Source organism: Apodemus sylvaticus, chromosome 6 (genome assembly GCF_947179515.1).
Source record: "Apodemus sylvaticus chromosome 6, mApoSyl1.1, whole genome shotgun sequence".
NCBI lineage: Eukaryota > Metazoa > Chordata > Mammalia > Rodentia > Muridae > Apodemus > Apodemus sylvaticus.
This window is the reverse complement of record NC_067477.1, coordinates 4,908,246-4,934,120: the sequence shown is the minus strand read 5'-3', so window position 1 is coordinate 4,934,120 and position 25,875 is coordinate 4,908,246. Positions and strand designations below refer to the sequence as shown.

The 25,875-nt window shown below is 38.7% G+C and overlaps 2 gene segments (V, D, J or C); both read right to left on the bottom strand.

Moving 5' to 3' along the window:
• LOC127687767 (Ig heavy chain V region 3-like) overlaps window positions 1-25,875 on the bottom strand; it is a 507,571-nt gene that overhangs the window by 268,237 nt on the left and 213,459 nt on the right.
• On the bottom strand, window positions 2,780-3,300 carry LOC127686828 (Ig heavy chain V region VH558 A1/A4-like). The segment is given in 2 exon segments: window positions 2,780-3,123; window positions 3,203-3,300. Coding segments are annotated over 2 exon segments (375 nt in total).

Below are 25,875 nucleotides of genomic sequence, written 5' to 3'. Positions count from 1 at the left end.
TCTTTATAAAATGAGAAAATAGAATTTAAATTAATAAAAAAGAAAAACAAACAAATTGGAATACACACACTCACTGAGAGAGACAGACAGACCAACAGACAGAGAAACTGAGAAAGAGAGAGAGAGAAGGAGGGGGAGGGAGAGGGAGAGGCAGAGACAAAGACAGATAAACAGAGAAAATGGGAGGAGCTAAAACCCATACATTTTACTTATGTATTTCACTACACCTTAGAATTACATATATGAAGACTGCCTTATATTTACATAATTTTAGGCTTAGCTACTCATTAAACTTTGAGCAATTTAAACAAAGACATGACACCTAAAGTGTGGGCACTTGTGTATATGGTATAGTTACTCACAAAGATGTCATCAGCATTATTTGTTTATTTATTAACTGCTGGTTCAACTGGAGGTCAGCATGCAGAAGAATTCGAATTGATCCATCCTTGTCTCCTTGTACTAAGCTCAACTCCAAATGGATCAAGGACCTCCACATAAATCCATACACTCTGAAGTTAATAGAAAAGAAACTGGGGAAGACCCTTGAGGACATCAGTACAGGGGGAAAGTTCCTGAACAGAACACCAATAGCGTATGCTCTAAGAACAATAATTGACAAATGGGACCTCATAAAATTACAAAGTTTCTGTAAAGCAAAGGACACCATCAAAAGGACAAATCAGCAACCAACAAATTGGGAAAAGAGCTTCACCAACCCTACATCAGATAGAGGGCTAATATCCAATATATACAAAGAACTCAAGAAGTTAGACCCCAGAAAACCAAATAACCCTATTAAAAATGGGGTACGGAGTTAAACAAAGAATTCTCACCTGAAGAACTTCAGATGGCATAAAACATCTTAAAAAATGCTCAACTTCATTAGTCATCAGGGAAATGCAAATCAAAACAACCCTGAGATTTCACCTTACACAAGTCAGAATGGCTAAGATTAAAAACTCAGGAGACAGCAGGTGTTGGCTAGGATGTGAAGAAAGAGGAACACTCCTCCACTGCTGGTGGGTTGCAAATTGTTACAACCACTCTGGAAATCAGTCTGGTGGTTCCTCAGAAAACTGGGCAAATCACTTCCAGAAGATCCTGCTATACCACTCCTGGGCATATACCCAGAGGATTCCCCAGCATGTAGTAAGGATATATGCACCACTATGTTCATCACAGCCCTATTTATAATAGCCAGAAGCTGGAAAGAACCCAGGTATCCCCCTCAACAGAAGAGTGGATGCAAAAAATGTGATATATATATATATATATATATATATATATATATATATATATATATATACACACACACACACACACACACACACACACACAATGGAGTACTATTCAGCCATTAGAAACAATGAATTCGTGAAATTCTTAGGCAAATGGATGGAGCTGGAGAACATCATACTAAGTGAGGTAACCCAGTCTCAAAAGATCAATCATGGTATGCACTCACTAATAAGTGGATATTAGCCTGGAAAACTGGAATACCCTAAACATAATCCACACATCAAATGAAGTACAAGAAGAACGGAGGAGTGGCCCCTGGTCTGGAAAGACTCAGTGTAGCAGTATAAGGCAAAACCAGAACAGGGAGGTGGGAAGGAGTGGGTGGGAGAACAGGGGGAGGGAAGGGGGCTTTTGGGGAGCAGGGGGCCAGAAAAGGGGAAATCACTTGAAATGTAAATAAAAAATATATCGAATAAAAAAATAAATGTTCTCTTCAGTCTATTTCTATTGAAAATATATTTGTTCATGCAATATACTCTGAATACTGATTTAACTTACCAATATCTCCCAACTTTATCCCAACTTGATTCTGTTTCTTTAATTAGAATACAAAAAGAACATGAATATAATAAAAAAGATAAACAAAGTTAGATAAATGAAAAGTAAATAAATGGGAATAGGACAAAAGAAACAAACAGAAGAAAAGTCTCCAAAAACAAACATAAGAAAGACATGTGGATGCAGATTCACATGTTCACAAATACTCTACAGAACAAAGCTGAGCAACAGGTATGCAGTGGACAGTGAGATGTTATGCTGTATCACTACAGGTCCATGTTCTAAAAAGGATAGTGAATGTAGGGATGACTACTGAGACTCAGAGGGAAAATAAGTATGGGATCAAACAGTTATATGTAATCTCAGAATCTACATAATTTAACGGGTAGATACAACATGATGGCAAAGTAGTCTGATAAAAAGTGATTTAGTAATATTTTGATCAAAGTACAGGTATTATTTTTGATTGCCTATGGATTCTGATATAAATATTCATCACTTTCTAAGAGACTGGAATTTCTGCTGGAACAAATGGCAACAGATAGCAACACACATGAGATAACTTATTACTTAAAATTATGAAGGAGTATTTGTTTGTTTAGATGCTGGTGATTTGGATTTGATAGGTCAAAATCATATTATGCATCATTCCCAACAATTTAAAACAGTTCTACTCTCTCAGGATCCAGTGATATTTTTAACATGCATCACCATACTTTTCCATTATTAATGTTTTATGGAATAAGAGACATGTCAATGAGGGAGCCACTGGTGAAGAGTTTGACAAGCTATGGAAAACTGTGGGTTCATTATCAGAGAGCATCACTTTATTCATAGATGGGTGTTTACAAAGATAACAAAGTCACTATAGGACTGTAAGGAGGTGGCCGTAAATGGACATTCAAAATTATGAATTCTGCACAAATCTAAAGATTAATGTTTTAGTCATCTCATTCTAGGTCAGCTTCCTGTCCCATCAGGGTTTCTGACACACTCAGGATGTGGTTTTAACACTGTGTCTTGCACAGTAATATACCGCAGAGTCCTCAGATGTCAGGCTGCTGAGTTGCATATAGGCTGTGCTAGAGGATGTGTCTGCAGTCAGTGTGGCCTTGCCCTTGAACTTCTGATTATAGCCAGTATTACCATTTCCAGGATAAATCCATCCAATCCACTCAAGGCCCTGTCCAGGACTCTGCTTTACCCAGTGCATATCGTAGCTAGTGAAGGTGTAGCCAGAAGCCTTGCAGGACAGCTTCACTGAAGCCCCAGGCTTCACCAACTTGGCTCCTGATTGCTGCAGCTGGACCTGAGAATGGACACCTGTGGACAGAAAGACAGAGTGGATGTCATTGTCAACTCAGGCCCTGCTCTTCATATTTAGAACTGTTGAGCCCCTTACCTGCAGTTACTGACAGGAGGAAGAGAAAGACCCAGCTCCATTCCATGATTAGAGTCACTGTTCTCAGTAACTGTGAAGAGAACACTGATCATAAATTGTTTACAGGGTGTGGTCATGCCTGTATTTAGTCCTATAGATTCAATGAATTTGCATATTCATGAGCAGGTAACTCTTACATAAGAAACACAAGAGAGGAAGCACTGAAAATGCACATGAGTTATGTAGCAGGATGCTCATGTCTATGTCCTATTCCTCTCTGAGGAAGTGCATCCCATACACTTTCACTGAGACCTGGACACATGTTGTGGATGGATGTAAGTTCAAGGACTAAAGTCTCCATAAATTTTCGACCTAAGTCTGTTGCTCTACTTTGGGACAAAGTTAACACATTAATTTACTGATGGTACTTTGTAATGATGATGATGAGGATGATGATGATCATGATCATGATTTTGATGGTAAAGTCCAAAAATGGCTAACTTCTGAGAATTAGAACTGTCTATCAGATAAAGGCAAGGAATATTTGCCTTTCTCACAGGTCCTATACCTCAAAATTCACTAAAATGAATAAAAGTAAATGTGGTTAAATGTTTATACATCAATGATTATTACAGCACTATCAAACTTAACAAAATTATAGATGTAAGCTATCAATGTGTAAATAAAGGTTTTTAACACTAAGGGAAGAATATATATATTGACTAGAAATGAATAAGAAATTTACATTGCCTTTGGAAAAAATGGATAAAACTAGACATTAAATGTAGGTAAGATTTCGTGTCATTTAACCTCATTCTCTGTATTTTACATCCTGTTCCATGTGTTATGATGGTCTTTGATTTTTTTAAGTGAACGGTTGGTATCATTGAATCACCTGTTGCTGAATACTCTGTCAATCATTCTCAATACTCTGTCCACTCATGAATATCTGCATCAATCTTTACACACAGCATGTATGAGCCTCTCTGACCAAGGCTCAGAAAATATACTGGGTATAAGCATAAATATTTATAAGGCAGTTTGACAACATAATCATTAGCAATTCAATTGAGATCTACTAAAATCCACGTCATCTCTAAACAGGGTATTTAACCACAATTATATGGGATGAAAACTTTCCTATGGAAATTAGCCAAAAAATAAAATAAAATTACGTTGTTTGCCAGCTATAACCCTCTCACACATTTACTCAAGTGACACTACATCTTTTGGAGAGATGATCATACATTCATGTTAATTCACAGCATGATATTCATGATCTTTTAGCAGAACACAGAGGAAGGGATCATCACAGATTTCTAATAAAGCAAACATAAGAAAGGACAAATTTACACATACCAAAATGTGGATGTTACTCAGTGATAAAACATGATTTATCTGATCTATAAACCTATGGAAGTAAAAAATATATACTGAATTGGTCACCCATGTACATAAGGCAACTGCTTCATGTACTCATTCATACATGTTTCAAGATTTCAATATTGTGTTTGGTGTATTTAATTGTAGAAGCTGAGAGTCTAGAATTGGCCCTGAGAGTATCAGAATTTCGAAAGATGACATAATAAAATAGAGGTAAAAATGAAGAGTTAAGTCTTTTTTCAAATTAAGCAGATTATGAGACAGAGCAGTTGAAGAACTCAAAGAAAAATGTCTTCAAAACACAATTGGACTCATGCACACATGAATTCATAGAGACTGTGTTTGCAGGCACAGAGCCTGAGCCAAATCAACCCAGATAAAATTCCCAGCTTGGGAAAAGGAAATGGAAAATGATCTCACCCCTAATAAGAAGAATTTTGCTTAACACTCACATGTAAAGGAATAATTAGTTTTTTCCAGTGGAATCTCACAGTGGATATTAAGCACAGTTAACCATGAAGACGTGTTTCATAGCCAAAAAATGAATTCAATGTTATTTTTGAAGACTTTTTTTTCTAATATTGCCTTGACCAACTCTTGTCTCATATAGGTTTTGCCTATATATCATGGCTACACTGTTGTGATTTTATTGGTCTCTGTCAGTCTCTGTCTCTGTCTCTCTCTCATCTCTCTCTTGCTTTCTCTGTGTGCATATTGATTATTGATTGTTTTTTGTTTTCTTTTTGTTTGTTTTTAATCCCCCTTTAAATTTCTTTGCATTTTTCCTTATATTCAGAAAGAGAAAAAGATATGTAGTTCCATAAATTTGAAGGTAGGAAGGATCTGAAAATAGTTGGGGGTGTGGAAATCAGTTAATAGAATAAATTGAATCACTTTTTTCCCAAGAAGTTATAAAAACATGTGAACGTATATCTGCAAACGGTTTAGCAAAGAATCTTTACTGTGTTTGAGCATGGAGACATCATGTTAATCACAGCAGAATAGATCAGTTAGTACAATTAATAAAGAAATCCTCAGAGGACACAGAATCTCCATATCCACCTCATCTCTCTATGGGGCTACCTGGTCTTATTGTGCCCCCTGCTGGTCCTGAGATTTCTTGAAAATAGTTTTTGTTTGTTTGTTTGTTTTTTTGGAATAAAAGGGAACTGTATATGGATTCCTTAAGAGATTTCAAATACTGTCTACATTGCCAATGGCAGAAGAGACAAGAACTGTTAAGGCAGAGTCCTATGCACCTGGGAGTTTGGAAGGAAGACTTAAAGGATCAAGCCTCTGTCAAAGATTATGTCAAGCATTCTTGGCACAAGCAGGTTATCTGTCATCTTGACAGCTAGACAAAGAAGTCATTTTTATTCTTTTAAAGTACAAACAGCATTAGGGTTTGGCATGATGGTTCATGGCTTTAGTCCTAGGACTCTGGAGGCAGAGGTAGAGGCAGGCAATTATCTCTGTGTGAAAATAGGTTTTTCATGACTTACCCTGAAGTTGCATTTTGTGGCCTGAGAAAAAACTTATCCATGTAACTTCAGTGTTGACAGGGTTCCACTGAAGAGATAAGTGGTTCTAGTTTACCTGGGGATGATTTATGAATCAGCAATTTTAAGTTGTGCCAATATTTCTATAATGTCTCTCTTGAAGCCAGGTTCCTCCTTACTGGCAGATGGAGGCAGCTTTTGCATTTCCCCTTTCTACAAAGTACTAACAGCTTGGGAGCAATGGTGCAAATAGACCAGACTCATGGAGTGCCCAGGAACTGGACCACCAACCAAAGAATATACATGGAGCGACCAATGGTGCTGTTGACATCTATAACAAAGGATGGCCTTGTTGGACATCAGTGGAAGGAGAAGCCATTGAGCCTAAGTGTGTTTGGGAATTCCCCAGTGTAGGGAAATGCCAGTGCGAGAAGGAAGGAGTGAGTGGGTAGGTGAGAGAGCACCCTCATAGAGGAAAGGGAGGGGGGGTGAAGTGATACGGGAGTTGTGAATGGGAGACCTGGAAAGAGGAAAATAATTAAAATGTAAATAAAGAAAATATTCAATCCAAGAAAAAAACATGAAAGTTAATATACATATTTATCCAACATCTAAGAAGGAAGATAAAATGCTATCAAAAAGTAGGAATGGCCTTAATGAAGCTTAATACATTGTATGTTAATTCAAATAAAGAGAAACTCTACATAAAAGAGAAATTGTGGCAAAAAAGTAATAACAGTAGATAGCAGGCTCTTTCCTGATGTCATCAGACTATACCAGGGGCAGAGAACATGTGTTCAGAGTGTCAATCACTAACCCTACAGGGTATAAGAGACACAGTGAAAAGACTTATACAATAGTTGTATGCAGGACTGAGACTGTTGCCATAAATAACTAAAATGCTATAGCAGCTGAAGATAAGTCTGACTCTTAAAAGCTGAAACAGTTTTAAACTTACTACTGAAATCAGCCTGTATTAACATAATGGATAATTAGTGAAAATTCTTATAGATAATGGAAAAGAAACAGCCAGATGAAAAATCTGAATATTATAGATCTGCAATGAAAATCACTCCATGGTGCATCAGGACTGCACAGGGTCATTGCACACATGAACTCTTAGCATCTATAGTTAACACCATAAAACCTGAATAAATCAAATCAGTCAAAGTTAAATGATGAAAATATGTGAAACAGCTGAGTAGCAAATGGGTTTAATTGTAATTTTAGCAGTAAAATTTTGATTGCTTAGATAAGCATGGTAGAATGTGAGAGTTGGATTTCACATGTTTTCCTGGAAGGTTGATCCATCCACCTTGGTGCATGTGTTCTCAACTTGCCTCACTAAGCAAAGTGTAACAATATTCTTAAAATATCACAACACGATGGGACTTCCAAGAACACACACCAAACTTTGGATATATTGCCAATTATCAATTGATGAGGAAAACATATTTTTTCTTTCTCTTTTTGGTTTTCTTTATGTACTGGTGTATCACGCGCATGTGTGCATACACAGCAGTGATTTGATGAACTATGTTGTTAGTTAATAAAATAAAAGTGGCCAGTGAGTTGGAAGATATTTATTGGAATTGCCTAATGGAAACCAGAAGGTTATATTGGGGTGCATATGATCCTCACATATTTCACACATGAATGAAAATGTCAAAGAATAAGCAAACCATTCTGAAAAATAAAAATAATAGTTTTACATACAGTTAGAATTTTCAGGTAAATCAATATTTGAGTGTGCATATGTCACCCATAATTTCTATTCTTTCATTTCTTGACTATCCTATTTTTCTTTATTATCCTAGACACTTTCATGAATACACTAAAATGTATTGCTATACATAATTGTATGTAAGAATGCAATATGTGAGAACTACTAATGAGATACTCATATGATGTCTGCAATATTCATTAATAGAGTTAATATCTTGAAATTTTCATATCATTAACACATCTGTGCTGAGGACTCAATAATCATTCTCACCATGTTGACAAGTCATGAATGTTAGCATCAAATGTTACACACTGAACACAAAAGCTTCTTGCTCAAGGCTGAGAGCACTACTAATCTATTGTATAAACATAAGAATTTATAAGGCATTTTGACATCTTAAAATTCAGATAATATAACTGGGGTCAACTAGTCCATATGTCATCTCTAGCCATGGGCTTTTGACCATGTTTATTTGGGCGGAGTTCATTCCTATTCAGTAGACAACAAATACAATCAGAAAACAGTTGAGCACTGCAAAAGATGCCTTCCAGTATCAAGAATACTAGTCAAGAATAGTGAAGACTCCAAGTAGATTGCAGCTAAACTTCACAAGTTCAATGTGTGGTATAAATGCTGTCTTTAGGAATATGACCTTGCATTCATCTTGTGGAAAGGAACCAAGAGCTTTGGAAGTAGCCTGGGTAATTTGGGAGTTTCCATGGTGATTCATTGTATGACACATTCATTAGATGTGACCCACTCTGAGAAATGAAGTTTTTATTTGGTGACGAGAGATGTCTAGTTGGGACTATGTCTCTTCCACTATTGGATGATTCTGTTTAGATTTTCTTCATATGTGTATATAATTTAAGCAACTTCTAGTGCATTGGAAATGTATATAAACCTTCAAACGTACATTAATTTTACATGTCTCTGTCCATATCTTTTCCCTTAGGCTCAGCTCTCAGCCCTCCCATTTTAATCCATCAATATTCTGTTTCCCGTTCCTAAGGATATCCATGTCCCTACAGTAGATTCTTCCTATACTTGTAATTTCTGTGATGGTAAGGATTGTAAGGATTTTATCCTCCTTGTGGAATACGTAACAGTTAACATCCACATTTGTACAGAGCCTTATTGGGAAGTCATGCCACATGGTAAGAACTTGACATTAGCCAAGGACAATCCCTGGCTTCAGGCAGGAATCTGATGTTAAGACAATAGGGAATTAATTTACAGCAGGAATTTTTATCCTAGGGTGGAGAAGCTCAGCGTGAAGGTTAAGTTCATTGTTCCTCCAGGTCTATGAATTCCTGAATTAAGCAGGTGACCCATCCAGCTGCCTGAGCAGTTGAGCCAAGGACTACCAGGTGAAGCTAGACGACTTCCGCCAGAACTCAGCCCAGAGTCTGGAGGGAAGGGCTTGCCCAAACTGTTAAGGTCTGACCACGATTAAAGTTGAGTCCTGAATTGGTAAAATATCATCCTGGCCTTCCTTCTTTTCACCCCTTCCCCATACATCCCTCAGCTTCTGTTCCAGCAACCCAGTTTGTAGTAGCTGAAGCAGCTACAGAATACAACAGATGGGCGCCCAACGTGGGACTGGATACAGGAAGGCTTCCTGAGTTGACCCTGTCTTGAAGAAGCTTACCAAAAAATGGAAGAATATGGTATCCTGCATGGTGAGCAACTATAGGTGCTAGAGGATAGGGACTAAGTGAGGAAATGTGGACCCAGCGCTGAACTCACTTAGGGGGCAGACAGTGGAGAATGAGTTAGGGACTTTTTAGGGATTTGTCCACAGCTTTTAAGAGTTGATTTAGGTGAAAAGGAAAAGCTTTTAAAAATAGGCATATGTCCACATCCTCCAAGAGCTGCTTTAAGAGGAAAATGGATGTAATTGCTTAACAAGCGCGCTTCCCTTTCTGTGTATTGTTGTTTGTCCCAGTGCACGGCCATTGGTCGATGTGTACATTTATGTCCTCTCCATGTTTTTGTGTGAATGACTGTTTGTTTGTTTCATGTTAAAAAATAAAAATTGGTGAAAATTTCATCTGCTAGCGAGCTCTTGAACCAGGCATGGTTTGTGAGAGGGCTGATTTAAAGCAGTTCAGCATGCTCACCCGAGAGGCAAAACTTTGGTTTAATTTATGAAATTTGTGTAATTGCTTTATTCTTGTTTTTAATTGGTCTTAACGGTATAAGGTTTTACATATCTTGATTATAGAGTTATAAACTAATTCCCCAGATTCTTTTCTATTAGCTTCAGAGTGTCTGGCTTTATGTGGAGGTCCTTGATCCATTTGGAGTTGAGCTTAGTACAAGGAGACAAAGATGGATCAATTTACATTCTTCTGCATGCTGACCTCCAGTTGAACCAGCACCATTTCTTGAAAAGTCTATCATTTTTTCCATTTGATATTTTCAGCCCCTTTGTCGAGGGTCAAGTGACCATAGGTATGTGGGTTCATTTCTGGATCTTCAATCCTGTTCTATTGATCTGCCTGCCTATCACTGTACCAATACCATGCCGTTTTTAACACTATTGCTCGGTAGTATTGCTTGAGGTCCCCCAGAATGACTTTTGTTTTTGAGAATAGTTTTAGCTATCCTGGGTTTTTTGTTATTCCAGATAAATTTGAGAATTGCTCTTTCTAACTCTATGAAGAATTAAGTTGGGATTTTGATGGGCATTGCGTTCAATTTGTATATTGCCAGTTGTAGATATTTCTGTGATTGTGTGATATTTGAAATTCTGGGAGCTCTGCAGGGCTCCTGGAGGTGGGGTGAGTGGTTGTTGGTCATTCAGTGAGGTTGATTATAGTTTGTTAGTAGCTGTGGTCAAAGCAGAAACAAAAGGGAAGAAATTAAATTCAAGGATCTCTCTCTCCCTCTCTCCCTTTTCTTCTCCCTCTCTCCCTCCCTTCTTCCCTCCTTTTTTTCCCTCCTTTTCTCCCTCCCCCCCTCCATCCCTCCCTCTTTATACTCCTCTTTCTATCCTAGTTTCTCTCCTATTTAGTGTTAGGGGGTAAAATTGTGAGGCAGGAGATAAAAGGTGTGGAAAGAAGAACCCACAAAGTAGCAAAGACCAGCTACACATAAAGTATCAGGATACCATGTAAGTCAGAGACTCGGATCTGAAAGAAACAAGCTGGAGAAATGAAGTAACTTGCAAATTTGTGTACTGTCTTGAAGCTCATGCTTTTAAACCTTGTGTGCCTTGTTTAGGTTTTTCCCAGAGTCAGGTACCTACTCTTGGGGGGTATCGACTCAATGCTTTATCCCTTCTTCTGGAACTAGGGGAGGAATTTGTTTACCTTCTTTCGTCCCTGTGGGCTGAAAAACCATGAGGCTTCACCCCAGGGATGTTGGAAGGCCCAGGCTCAGCTAGTAATGTAAGTGCTGGTAATGAATTCACTTGTGGTTGCTTCATCTCTACCCAGGGGTGGCATGCTTGGAGAGGAAGCAAAATGCTTTATTAAGGAAGTAAAGACTGAGCCCAGGCTGCCTGCTTGCTTTCCTCCTCCCATGTCTGACTCTCTGGGGCTGAGAGTGGGGACTGTGCCCATGTTGCAAATGCTTGCTCTGCAGCATAGTTTTCCAGGAATTTCAGGACACAGAAATTTTCACCCAGCTGTGTTGCATGTGGCTGTTCAACAAACTGAAGTTGCTTATCCAGCATAAGTCAAAATGGGGAGCCTAAGGAGGGGGGAGGGGGCCTTCTAACATTTTTTCTAAGTAGAAAACAATGGAGGTGTTAGGGGCCCAGCTGGTGTGTGACTGCAACCAAAAAATGCAGCCTCCTACGTGGGCATATGTGCTCACATGAACCCCCTCACTGAGGCCTTGGGATGCTATTTGAAAGGTACTCTATTTGGTTCAGTGAGTACTTATCATAGGCCTACTGTGTGTCAGGTGAGGAACTGAGGTTAAGAGTGTTGAGCAAGATGGGCACATGCTCATATCGCTGCATTAGCTGACTTTAAAGTGATAGATGCTCTGAAGTCAGAATGAAGATTGGTCTCAGTGACCCAGGTGTCCCTCCTTGCGCCTGGCAGAATAAAGACTGACATTTGAGCCTATAGCCAAGACACTACAAAGCCCTCTTGGATTGGCTGTTCTCATCCTCGGAGCATCCCTAGCTAGAGGATACTGGTTATGGATCTGGAGTGCAGATACAAGAACCAGAAATAAGATGGAGCTGTGCTTTATTCATGTTTCCTAGTTGCTTTCCATAGTGCATTTGGTATTTACTGATGAAGGGACCAGGGCTGAAGGGGTAAGCCATTTATCTGCCAATGGAAACAGCTTAGACAGTAAATTCAATTCTCAGATACCTCTCCCTTCACCTCCCATTCAATTTGGCATTGAACAGTGGTTCCCGCACCCATCCCAAACCTTCCCTCGTTAGCCTAACCAGGTTATCTTTAGTTTTCTGGATCTGCCTATTTCACTTGCTGTTTGTTTTCTAAGGTTCCCATTTCCAGCACATTCTGGATGATTTTTACTCTGCTCTGATGACAGACTTGGTTGTCTGTTCTGAAGAAAAGATTTGCATCCTGCCCTGGGACTCCCCCTATCCATTTTACCACTGTGAAATACAGACTTCTATGGTTGTAATTCCATATGATTTGCATGTTTACCCCCCCACCCCCAGTCCCCATCCAGTTACTTTGTTGTTGATTTCTTGTCAATAAATGCCACCTGCTTTTCAAACCTTTATAACAATTTTCAGCTTGCAAGTATTAATTTATATAATCCTCTTAAAATAAGCATTTCATTTCTGTAGTCTTCTGAGTATTACATATTTTTTAAAAATAATCAGTTATTACATTTGTTCTTTGAGAACATATACCCATACACACAGAAGAGAGAAAGAGAGGGAGAGAAAGAGGGAGAGGGAGAGGCAGAAGGAGAGGGAGAGGGAGAGGGAAGGAGAGGGGAGAGAGAAAGAGAGAGAGAGAGAGAGAGAAGGAGAGAGAGAGAGAGAAAGAGAAAGAGAGAGAGAATTCAGATTATTGTCAATTTCTCTCTCTTCTTCCTATCACTAATACCCCCACCTCCCTATTAAACCCTCTACTACATTTATTTCTTCATGGGATTAAACAGGGTCATGTATGTAACCATGAGTTTGTAACTGTCCTTTGGAACATAGTGTGCTCATCACTTGCTAAATAGCCAAAGATAATGTCTGCCACTTTTCTAGCATCTATCAGTACTCTGATTCTTCAGGGATGGATAGGGCCATGTTTGTTCCTCTCTATTCTATAATTGACTATTTACAGGCTTAGTCTTGTGCAGAACCATTTCAAGCAGTTCTCAGTGCTGACTGTATTGGCTGTGCAGTGTGCAGAAGACAGAATTTCAACACTCTTCTTGTCTTAGGGTACTTATATCCTTTCAACCCCTTTCTAACACATTGTTTGGAGGAGGTGACATGAGTGTCCTGTTTAGAGTACTTGAACATCATTCATTTTCGGCATCTCAGGCAAATATGTATCTCTGAACTCACCATTCATTGTGAAGAGGAATTTCTAATTAAGACCAATATAACATTTATCTTTTGGTACATATATTTAGAAGGCAGCTTGGCACTGTGCTGATTTAGCTAAACAACATTAATTAGTTCCTTTTTGATTTGTTTTGTTTTTTTGGATTTGATTTTTTCGAGACAGGGTTTCTCTGTATAGCCCTGGCTGTCCTGGAACTCACTCTGTAGACCAGGCTGGCGTCGAACTCAGAAATCTGCCTGCCTCTGCCTCCCGGAGTGCTGGGATTACAGGCGTGCGCCACCACCGCCCGGCTAATTAATTCCTTCTTAAGACTACCTGAGCCATAGATTTGTAAACTGGGTTTGAAGTATTAGACATGAATTCCCTCTTATGGACTGGGCCTCAAAACCAATCTGAGTCCTTGGATCAGATAGTGCTTGGTTGCCTTCACAACAGTTGTGACACTGTTGTACTGGTAAATTCAACCTACCTGGAAGATGAGTATTGTAGTTCATAGAGTTCTCAGCTAGAACACTGATGCCTTTTCGTTTTTGGCAGCCTACCTTGTACCATCTGCAACTGTGAAACCTGGCCAGAGAAGAGAAAGCTTCCACCTCTGTTCCAGGTTGATTTCTTTGTAATTTGCATGACAGTGTCCGGTGCTTTCAGCTATAAGGTTTAACAAACTACTTCTGATGGGCATTGAAGAGAATTGATGAAAGCATGGATTGTTTTAAAAGTCTTTGGGGCCCCCATGGCCAACAAATCATTAGGATTTATTCCACATATGTCACTGGGAGTTGTGTTTAATAACCCACCACTGTTATATACAGCATTATTAAGGCATGCAGAAAGGCATCTATCTAGCACCCACCTATCTCTGTTTTTTTAAAGATGTTTTCTTTTCTTTTTTTTATTCGATATATTTTTTATGTACATTTCAAATGATTTCCCCTTTTCTGGTCCCCCACTCACCGAAAGTCACATAAGCCCCCTTCCCTACCCCTGTTCTCCCACCCACCCCTTCCCACTTCACTGTTCTGGTTTTGCCTTATACTGCGACACTGAGACCTTCCAGAACCAGGGGCCACTCCTCCATTCTTCATGTACCTCATTTGATGTGTGGATTATGCTTTGGGTATTCCGGTTTTCCAGGCTAATATCCACTTATTAGTGAGTGCATGCCATGATTGATCTTTTGAGACTGGGTTACCTCACTTAGTATGATATTCTCCAGCTCCATCCATTTGCCTAAGAATTTCATGAATTCATTGTTTCTAATGGTTAAATAGTACTCCATTGTGTATTATGCCACATTTTTTGCATCCATTCTTCTGTTGAGGGATACCTGGGTTCTTTCCAGCTTATGGCTATTATAAATAGGGCTGCTATGAACATAGTGGAGCATATATCCTTATTACATGCTGGGGAATCCTCTGGGTATATGCCCAGGAGTAGTATAGCAGCATCTTTCGGAAGTGAGGTACCCAGTTTTCTGAGGAACTGCCAGACTGATTTCCAGAGTCGTTGTACCAATTTGCAACCCCACCAGCAGTGGAGGAGTGTTCCTCTTTCTCCACATCCTCGCCAACACCTGCTGTCTCCTGAGTTCTTAATCTAGTCATTCTGACTGGTGTAAGGTGAAATCTCAGGGTTGTTTTGATTTACATTTCCCTAATGACTAATGAAGTTAAGCATTTTTTAAGATGTTTCTCCACCATCTGAAGTTCTTCAGGTGAGAATTCTTTGTTTAACTCTGTACCCCATTTTTAATAGGTTTATTTGGTTTTCTGGGGTGTAACTTCTTGATTTCTTTGTATATATTGGATATTAGTCTTCTATCTGATGTAGGGTTGGTGAAGATCTTTTCCCAATTTGTTGGTTGCCGATTTGTCCTTTTGATGGTGTCCTTTGCTTTACAGAAACTTTGTAATTTTATGAGGTCCCATCTGTGAATTCTTGATCTTAGAGCATACGCTATTGGTGTTCTGTTCAGGAACTTTCCCTCTGTATCGATGTCCTCAAGGGTCTTCCCTAGATTCTTTTCTATTAGTGTCAGAGTGTCTGCCTTTATGTGGAGGTCCTTGATCCATTTGGAGTTGAGCTTAGTACAAGGAGACAAGGATGGATCAATTCACATTCTTCTCCATGCTGACCTCCAGTTGAACCAGCACCATTTCTTGAAAAGGCTATCTTTTTTCCATTGGATGTTTTCAGCCCCTTTGTCGAGGATCAAGTGGCCATAGGTGTGTGGGTTCATTTCTGCATCTTCAATCCTGTTCCATTGATCTGCATGCCTGTCACTGTACCAATACCATGCAGTTTATAACGCTATTGCTCGGTAGTATTGCTAGAGGTCAGGGATACTGATTTCCCCAGAATTTCTTTTGTTGTTGAGAATAGTTTTATCTATCCTGGGTTTTTTGTTATTCCAGATGAATTTGAGAATTGCTCTTTCTAACTCTATGAAGAATTGAGTTGGGGTTTTGATGGGTATTGTGTTGAATCTGTAGATTGCTTTTGGCAAAAGGGCCATTTAAACTATATTAATCCTGCCAATCCATGAGCATGGGAGGTTTTTCCATTTTTTGAGGTCGTCTTCCATTTCCTTCTTCATAGTCTTGAAGTTCTTGTCATACAGATCTTTCACATGTTTGGTACGAGTCACCCCAAGGTACTTTATACTGTTTGTGGCTATTGTGAAGGGTGCCATTTCCCTAATTTCTTTGTCAGCCTGTTATCCTTTGAGTATAGGAAGGCTACTGATTTGCTTGAGTCGATTTTATAACCAGCCACTTTGCTGAAGTTGTTTATCAGCTGTAGGAATTCTCTAGTGGAGTTTTTTGGGTCAATTCATATCATCTGTAATCTACTACCATATCATATGGTAGACTATCATATCATCTGTAAATAATGATAGTTTGATTTCTTCCTTTCCAATTTGTATCCCGTTGATCTCCTTATGTTGTCTAATTGCCCAAGCTAGAACCTCAAGTACAATATTGAAAAGATAAGGAGAAATGGGGCAGCACTGTCTAGTCCCTGATTTTAGTGGGATTGCTTCAAGTTTCTCTCCATTTAGTTTGATGCTGGCTACCGGTTTGCTGTATATTGTTTTTACTATGTTTAAGTATGGGCCTTGAATTCCTGTTCTTTCCAAGACTTTAAGCATGAAAGGATGCTGAATTTAGTAAAATGCTTTTTCGGCATCCAATGAAATGACCATGTGGTTTTTTTCTTTGAGTTCGTTTATGTGGTAAATTGCATTGATGGATTTCCATATATTGAACCAACCCTGCATCCCTGGAATAAAGCCTACTTGATCATGGGGGATGATCATTTTTATGTGTTCTTGGTTGGCAAGAATTTTATTGAGTATTTTTGCATCGATGTTCATAAGGGAAATTGGTCTGAAGTTCTCTTTCTTTGTTGGATCTTTGTGTGGTTTCGGTATCAGTGTAATTGTGGCTTCATAGAAGGAATTGGGTAGTGTTCCTTCTGTTTCTATTTTGTGGAATAGTTTGAAGAGTATTGGTGTTAACTCTTCTTTGAAGGTCTGATAGAATTCTGCACTGAAGCCATCTGGTCCTGTACTTTTTTTTTGGTTGGAAGGCTTTCTATGACCCCTTCTATTTATTTAGGGCTTATGGGACTGTTTAGATGATCTATTTGGTTCTGATTTGATTTTGTATTTGGTATCTGTCTAGGAAATTGTCCATTTCCTCCAGATTCTCCAGTTATGTTGAGTATAGGCTTTTGTAGTAGGATCTGATGATTTTTTGAATTTCCTCAGTTTCTGTTGTTATATCCCCCTTTTCTTTTCTAATTTTGTTAATTTAGATACTTTCTCTGTACCCTTTGGTCAGATAAACAAGATAGGGTTTATCTATCTTGCTGATGTTCTCAAAAAAACACCTCCTGGATTCATTGATTCTTTGTGTGGTTCTATTTGTTCCATTTAACTGATTTCAGCCCTGAGTTTGATGATTTCCTGTCTTCTACTCCTCCTGGGTGAATTGCCTTCTTTTTGTTCCAGGGCTTTTAGGTGTGTCATTAAGCTACTAGTGTATACACTCTCCACTGTCTTTTTGGAGACACTCAGGGGTATGAGTTTTCCTTTTAGCATTGCTTTCATTGTGTCGCAAAGATTTGGGTATGTTATGCCTTCATTTTCATTAAATTCTAAAAAGTCTCTAATTTCTTTCTTTATTTCTTTTTTGGCCAAGGTGTCATTGAGTAGATTATTGTTCAGCCTCCAATTGTATGTGAGCTTTCTGTTGTTTTTGTTGCTATTGAAGACCACTCTTACACCATAGTGATCTGATAGGAGGCATGGGATTAGTTCAATCTTTTTATATTTGTTGAGGTCTGTCTTGTGACGAATTATGTGTTCGATTTTGGAGAAGGTACCATGAGGTGCTGAGAAAAGGGTATATTCTTTTGTTTTAGGGTGAAATTTTCTATAAATATCAGTCAAGTCCTATTGTTCCAAAGCTTCAATTAGTTTTATTGGGTCCCTGTTTAGCTTCTGTTTTCCTGATCAGTCCATTGAGGATAGTGGAGTGTTGAAGACGCCCACAATAATTGTATTAGGTGCAATGTGTGCTTTGACCTTTAGTAAAGTTTCTTTTACAAATGAGGGTGCCCTTGCATTTGGCGCATAGATGTTCAGAATTGAAAGTTCTTCTTGGTGGATTTTTCCGTTGACTAGCAAGAAGTGTCCTTCTGTATCTCTTTTGATGACTTTAGGTTGAAAGTCAATTTTATCTGATATTAGAATGGCTACTCGGGTTCATTTCCTGAGACCATTGGCTTGTAAAATTATCTTCCAGACTTTTGCTGTAAAGTAGTTTTTGTCTTTGAATTTGAGGTGTGTTTCCTATATGCAGCAAAATGTAGGGTCCTGTTTTTATATCCACTCTGTTAGTCTATGTCTTTTTATTGGGGAGTTGAGTCCATTGACATTAAGAGATATTAAGGAATAGTGATTATTACTTCCTGTCATTTTTGATGTTATTTTTATATTTGAGTGGTTATCTTCTTTTGGGTTTGATGAAAGAAGGTATCTATCTTGCTTTTTCCAGGGTCTCATTACCCTCCATGTATTGGAGTTTTCCTCCTATTATTCTTTGTAGAGCTGGGTTTGTAGAAAGATATTGTGTAAATGTGGTTTTGTCATGGAATATCTTGTTTTCTCCATCTATGGTGATTGAGAGTTTTGCTGGGTATAGTAGTCTTGACTGAAATTTGTGTTCTCTTAGAGTCTGCATGAGATCTGCCCAGGATCTTCTAGCTTTCATGGTCTCTGGTGAGAAGTCTGGTGTGATTCTGATAGGTCCTCCTTTATATGTTTCTTGGCCTTTTTCTCTTGCTGCCTTTAATATTCTTTCTTTGTTTAGTACATTTGGGGTTTTGATTATTATGTGATGAGAGGTATTTCTGCTCAGGGCCAGTCTGTTTGGAGTTCTGTAGGCTTCTTGTATATTTATGGGCATCTCTCTCTTTAAGTTGGGAAAGTTTTCTTCAATAATTTTGTTGAAGATATTTGCTGGTACTTTCAGCTATAAATTTTCACTCTCATCTATACCTATAATCCTTAGGTTTGGTCTTCTCATTGTGTCCTGGATTTCCTGGATGTTCTGGGATACAGGCTTTTTGCATTTTGCATTTTCTTTGACTGTTAAGTCAATGGTTTCTATGGTATCTTCGGCGTCTGAAATTCTTTCTTCCATCTCTTGTATTCTCTTGTTGATATTTGCATCTATGGCCCCTGATTTCTTCTCAAGGTTTTCTATCTCCAAAGTTATCTCCCTTTGTGATTTCTTAGTTGTTTTTACTTCTGATTTTAGATCCTGCATTGTTTTTGCTTAGCTCCTTCACTTGCTTGTTTGTGTTTTCCTGTAATTCTTTAAGAGATTTTTGTTTTTCCTCTTTCATGACTTCTGCTTTTTGACTCACTTTCTCCTGCATTTCTTTAGGTTTTGTGTGTGTGTGTGTGTGTGTGTGTGTGTGTGTGTGTGTGTTTCTTCTTTGTTGGCCTTAATTCTTATTCTCCTGAGTTTCTTTAAATGATTTTTGTGTTTCCATTATACGGGTTTCTAGCTTATTCATGTTCCCCTGTATTTCTTTAAGAGATTCATTTATGTCCTTTTTGTGTTCTTCTAGCAGCATCATGAACAGTGATTTTAAATCCAAATCTTGTTTTTCTGGTGGGTTTGTGTAACTAGGACTTGCTGATGTTGAAGAGTTTGGTTCAGACACTGCTAGGCTAATTATCTCCTGGCCAGGTTGATACACAGATGGCCCACCGAGCCGCCCAGGGCCTGGAGGCAGTCCAAGGCCTGTATGTCTTAGGCTCCCACTATGTTAGCCTCAGGCTATGACTCTTAGCTGACTTTGCCTGCTAGAACTCTCTGGCGTCCAGTAGTCAAAATGGCGGTGCACCTGCTGGACTGGGAAAACAACCTCCTGGCTGGGTTGGCACACCAATGGCCCCCGAACAGTCCAGGGCCTGGGTGCAGGCCAATGCCCATTGGGCTTAGACCCCTGCGATGTTGGCCTCCGGTTATATTTGCATACCTCAATCTGTCTGATTTCTCTGGCGCCCGAGATCCAAGATGGCGGAGAGTCTCTCATAACTCTTCTTCTCTCTCCTTTAATGTGATCAGCTGACTAAACCATAGACTGGTCTAGAAATAAATCCAATATTGGAGATTCCAGTTATAAAGATGGCAAACAATCTCCTTCAGCCAGCTGAATTAATTTAAAATACAGTCGCCACTTTTCCAGAGAAGTAACAGCTTATCTCTTGATACACAAGGCTACCTTTCCCATCCTAGAGGCCAAGCTTTTGAATTTCTAATTTACAACTGAATTGGATACTTCAGGAATATCTCAGACAAGTTAATCCTGTCCCATCTTTAACTCTTGACCTTGTTTGTTAAGCAGACTGGCTGTCTCCACCCAGGCTTATCTGTATAGAAGGATTGCTTGTCTGTTAAAGACACTTACAGAACCCCTGGCTTCAAAATTTACACAAGTGGATCTCCAAAAAAGGAGCCACATAGAACTCAGATCTATGTGTGTTTGTTTATGAGCAAACATGGGCACCAGTGAGAGGTGAGAGGTGTGGCATTGCATGGGGAGGACCATGGTTTCTGCTTCTGAATCCCCAGGAAGTACACTTAATTGCATAGGGGTTAATGTCAAGACGCTGTCCTTAAAATAATAAGGGAGACTATTACCCCTCCTCTGAAAAAGACGTTATACAATATTTAAGAGGATTTGAGGTCAATGCTTCCGCTCCTGGTTAAGACCTGCCTTCTTATGAAGGATGTTAATCCACTTGTTTTCTACCTCCTCATTTTCAAATTAATAAAAAAAAAAGGGAGGAAATGTACAGAGCCATATTGGGGAGTCATGCCACAGGGTAGGAACTTGACATTAGCCAAGGACAATCCCTGGCTTCAGGCAGGAATCTGATGTTAGGACAATAGGGAAGTAGGTTACAGCAGGAATTTTTATCCTAGGGTGGAGAAGGTCAGCATGAAGGTAAAGTTCATTGTTCCTCCAGGTCTATGAATTCCTGAATTAAGCAGGTGACTCATCCAGCTGCCTGAGCAGTTGAGCCAAGGACTGCCAGGCAAAGCTAGAGGACTTCCACTGGAACTCAGCCAGGAGTCTGCGGGGAAGGGCTGGCCCAAACTGTTAAAAGGTCTGACCACGATTAAATTTGGGGCCTCAATCAGTAAAATATCGTCCTAGCCTTGTTCTTTTCAACCCGTCCCCATACATACCTCAGCTTCTGTTTCAGCAACCCAGTTCATAGTAGCTGCAGGCAGCTGCAGAATACAACACACATTTAAGCAAATATATATATATATATATATATTACATGAAAAAGAAAATCTATTTTAATAAAAGCAGAAAAAGCAAAAGATATGTAAACAACAGAATATTACACAGCTTTTTTTAAATTAATTTTTATTTTCTATATTCTTTGTTTACATTTCAAATGATTTCCCCTTTCCACTCACCAGAAAATTTCATAATTTTATATATTATAAGGACAGAGAAAAAGGAGGGAGGTGACTGGAGAAGGGATGGAGAGAAGAAGGTTTATGAGACATATGGGGAGGGGGGATCCGGGAAAGGGGAAATCATTTGGAATGTAAACAAAGAATATAGAAAATAAAAATTAATTTAAAAAAAGCTGTGTAATATTCTGTTGTTTACATATCTTTTGCTTTTTCTGCTTTTATTAAAATAGATTTTCTTTTTCATGTAATATATCCTGAACATTTCTCCCTACCTGTACTATTCCCAGTTCCTCTCTTCCACTCTCATCTGGACCTAAGCCCTTTTTAATCCTTCTTAGAAGAAACAGGCTGCTGAAAGATCAAAACAAAAAATACAGAAATAAATGTAAAGTAAAACAAAAAATATCAGACAAAATTTGAGCAACACAAACTGAGAAAAGGAAAAAATACCAACCTAAAGGACAAGAATCAGAGAAATATTTGTTCATACACTCAGGATTCCGTAAAACTAAATGATAACAATCACAGACACTCATGCTAGACTTTAGGCAGAAATAGAGACCTTGGAACACAGAGCTCTAAATGGAAATAATCCATTAAATCCCAATTTTAAGAGCTCCAGGAAGTACTAAGAAGATGTGGGTGAAGGACGGTAAGAGCCAGAGGGGAAGGGGGGGGCACCAGGAAAACAAGATCATCTAAATGTATCTCTGGATCTCTTTATATTTGTTGCTGAATAAAACCTCTCTGATGAACATTATGGTAGACACCTATCTTCAAGTATAGTAGAAAGAAATCAGCTCATTGTATTGTTTGTATTGTTTTTGGTTGGTGGTGGTTTGTATTTTGGTTTGGTTTAGGTTTCTGTTATTGGTGAAAAAGTTACTTATGGTCCTGTCTTAGTTCTCTCAGCTGTTTAATCCCTGAATCCTGGATGATATAATGTCAAGGGTGTACTCCATCTTATGACATGGTCACCAGCTAGATCATTCATTGGTTGTCCTCTGCCACAGTTTGTATACCACCCAAGTACATCTTGCAGGAATGACGAATTGTAGGTCAAAGGTTTTGTGGCTGGGTTGATATTCCCTATCCCTCCACTGGATGACTTCTACAGTTAAGGAAATGCCTTGTTCAGGTTCTGTATCTTATTTACAATTACTAGGAGGATTAGCTAGGATCACCTTTGTTGATTCTTGGGTGTTTTAATTGTACTACATTTTTACCTTACCATGGCCTTTCCAGGTAAATTCAAGTTGAGAATATGTAAAACATGTTTTTATCCATTATTTTATTGGGGGATATGTAGATTGTTTCCACTTTCTGGCTATTACAAATAAATCTGCTTTAAACATAGTTGAGCAAGTGTCCTTATAATAGGATGGAGTGTCCTCTGCATATTTTCCCAGCTGTAGTATAACTAGGTCTTGAGGTAGATCCATTCCTAATTTTCTGAAAAAAAATTACACTGATTTACAAAATTGACTTACATGTTTGTACACCCAGTATCAATGGAGGAGTGCTTTTCTGGCTCCATATCCTGGCCAGCATGGATGACACTTGTGGTTTTTATCTTAATCATTATAACAGTGTTAAGATGGCCTCTCATAGTCATTTTGACTTGGATTTCCCTAATGTCTAAGGATGTTAAACATCTGTTGGAGTTAAACATCTCTGACAGTTGAGATTCCTTATTGTGAAATTTTTATTTCTATTCTCCATTTGGTAATGGAATGATTTGGTCTGTTGATACCTTGTTTATTTTGTTCCTTATGTGTTCTGTAAATCAGGCCTCTGTCACATGTACAATTGATGAAAACTTTTCCCATTCTGTATCCTTTTTGACAGTGGCCTTAATTTACAGATCCATATAATTTCATAATACCCCATTTTCTAATTTTTGATCTTTGCACCTGTGCAAGGGTTGTCTGTTCAGGAAGTTTTCTCCTGTGCCAGTGAGATCTAGGAATTCCAAACCTTCTCTTCTATTAGGTCCCCAGTGTTACTGGCTTTATGTTAAGCACTTTAAGTCTCTTGAGCTTTAGTTTGGTACAGGATGATAGCTAAGGATATATTTGCATTCTTCGAAAAGCCAACATCCTGTAAGACCAGCACCATTTGTCCAAGATGCACTCTTTCTTCAATTGTATACTTCTGATTGCTGTGTCAAAAACCACATGTGTATAGCTATGTAGATGTTATTCTGTGATGCTGATTCAATTCCACACATCAATCTGTCTGTTTTTATACCAATATCACACTAGATGTTTTACTATAGCTCTGAAGACAGTTTGAAATCAGGGATTGTGGTGTATAAAATAGTTTTAACTGTCCCTGCATTTTGTTGTTCTGATCTTGTTTTGTTTCACTTATCTTTATGAAGTTAATATGATCCTTTTGAGGTCTGCAATGAATTATGTGTTAAATTTTGATGAGGATTGCATTGAATCCTTACATTGATTTCAGTAGTACAGCCACTTTTAATATGTTAACACTTCTGATGTATAATCATGGAAGATCTTTCCCTCTTCTGATATCTTCTTCAATTTCTTTCCTCAAAGATGTGAAGTTGTGTCATACAAGTAGTTCATGTGCTTGTTTAGACTTACACCAGGTTCTAATATTGAAGTTGAGTTCATCCTACAAGGAGAGACACTGTCTTCATTATGAAAGAGAAGGCCTCAAAATTTTGGCATTTCAGTTTCTGTAGTAGGTCCAGTAGAATGGCATAGGTTTTAGGAACTAACTTCAGAGAGCTCTGTCAGATCTTGTGTTTATCTTAGCAAGGATTAACTGACATAAGAGATAGTGCTTGGGTTTAAAAATGCTTAACTGAGAAGAATAAACACAAAATAGTTTCAAGAAACACCAGTTCTTCAGGCTCTGCATAAATAATTTATTCAAATGTTTTCTTGCACTAACTCATGGCAACAAGTATTTAGCAATATTATTGATGGCATGGACATCATTGAGAAAATGAAGAGGGCTCAAGGACCTTGAACTCAGAGAGGAAAAAAAAATCATGGGTATTAATCATGATTAAACATTGAGGGTATTTCCTCAATGAAGAAGATAAAACCAAATACCTGCACAACATCCAGAAAGCTGAGAGTTGAAGTTCTTAATTTGGTGGCATTTCTGCTATATGGAGGCACAGATATCACCCTAATTCTTCAAAATGATTATCCCAGTCTTCTCCCTCACTATACCATTACCAATATTTAGGGTAGATGTCACATGCACTTTATGGTCTGCTGATCTCTATGCTGTGGTCTGAGATCACATTATACTCTATAACTTTTAGTTGTAGAGCCCACCCTCAGGGTCATGAGAATTTCATAAAATGTTATCTATACAGTCACACCTTAAGCTTCATTGTGTACCTGGAATAGGAATGATTATGGAAGTCAGTTTTGTCTAGAGAACTTTCCCCATATTCTATTGTGTTTAAGTATACCTACAATAAACAGCCTGTGCTTAAATTCCCCAAGTCTGATCCAAGTCATTTGCACCATGTTTTCTTTCTCATCGCTTCATGTGGGGTGCTTCTCTTTCTGACACCTGCAGGGATGCCCTCAAGAAATAAGTTTTCCTCGAAGAAATCATAGTATGAACTTCGAGCTTAATAACAGAAAACTTATTAGTGAAAATGCACAACCACAGAGACACATACATACACACACGCATATGCACACGCACACGCACACGTACACGTACACACAAACACACACACACACACACAGAGTGGGGGAGAGAAAGAGAGAGTATAAAGCCCAAATATTTTATTTACTTTTTTCAATACACATTAACACTATGCATTTTACTTACGCTTTTGCCATAAATCCTTACTAAATCTTGGCCTCTGTTTAAACCCTAAACAATTTAAACAGAGACAAGAGACATAAAGTCTAGGAATTTGGAGCTATGTAAGATTTACATAAAACATGATATCAGAATACTTGGTTTACTTATAATTTTTTGATTATTTATTTATTCACTTTAAAACCTGGTTGCTGCCCACATCCCAGTTTCCCTTTATACAGTGCATCCCTCATTTGCACCTACTCTTCTTCTCTGAGTGTGTGGCCCTGCATGGGTATCCTGCTTAAACATAAAGCTTCTGCAGCAGGAACAAATTATCTCCTTCTGAGGCTAGATGAGGCAGTCTAGCCATTTGAACAGATTCCAGGCAAGCACCAGATTTGGGCACAGACCTTGCTCCAGTTGTTGGAGGATCCACATGCAGACAGAACACAGAACTGCACATCTGTTATATAAGTGCCAGAGGGCTAGGTCTAGCCAGTCCATGCAGTTTGGTTGGTGGTTCCGTAGCTGACAGCCCCCAGCAGCACAGGTTAATTGACTATCTTGTGCTTCCTATGGAGTTCCTGTCCACTTCATAGCACTCAGTCCCTCCTCCAACACTCCTATGGATGAGTCCCCAAGCTCCATGCAAAGTTTGGCTGTGGGTCCCTGCCAATGCTTCATTCAGCTACTAGGTGGATCCTCTCAGAGGATAGTTAGGCTAGGCTACCATCTGCATGTAAATCTGTTT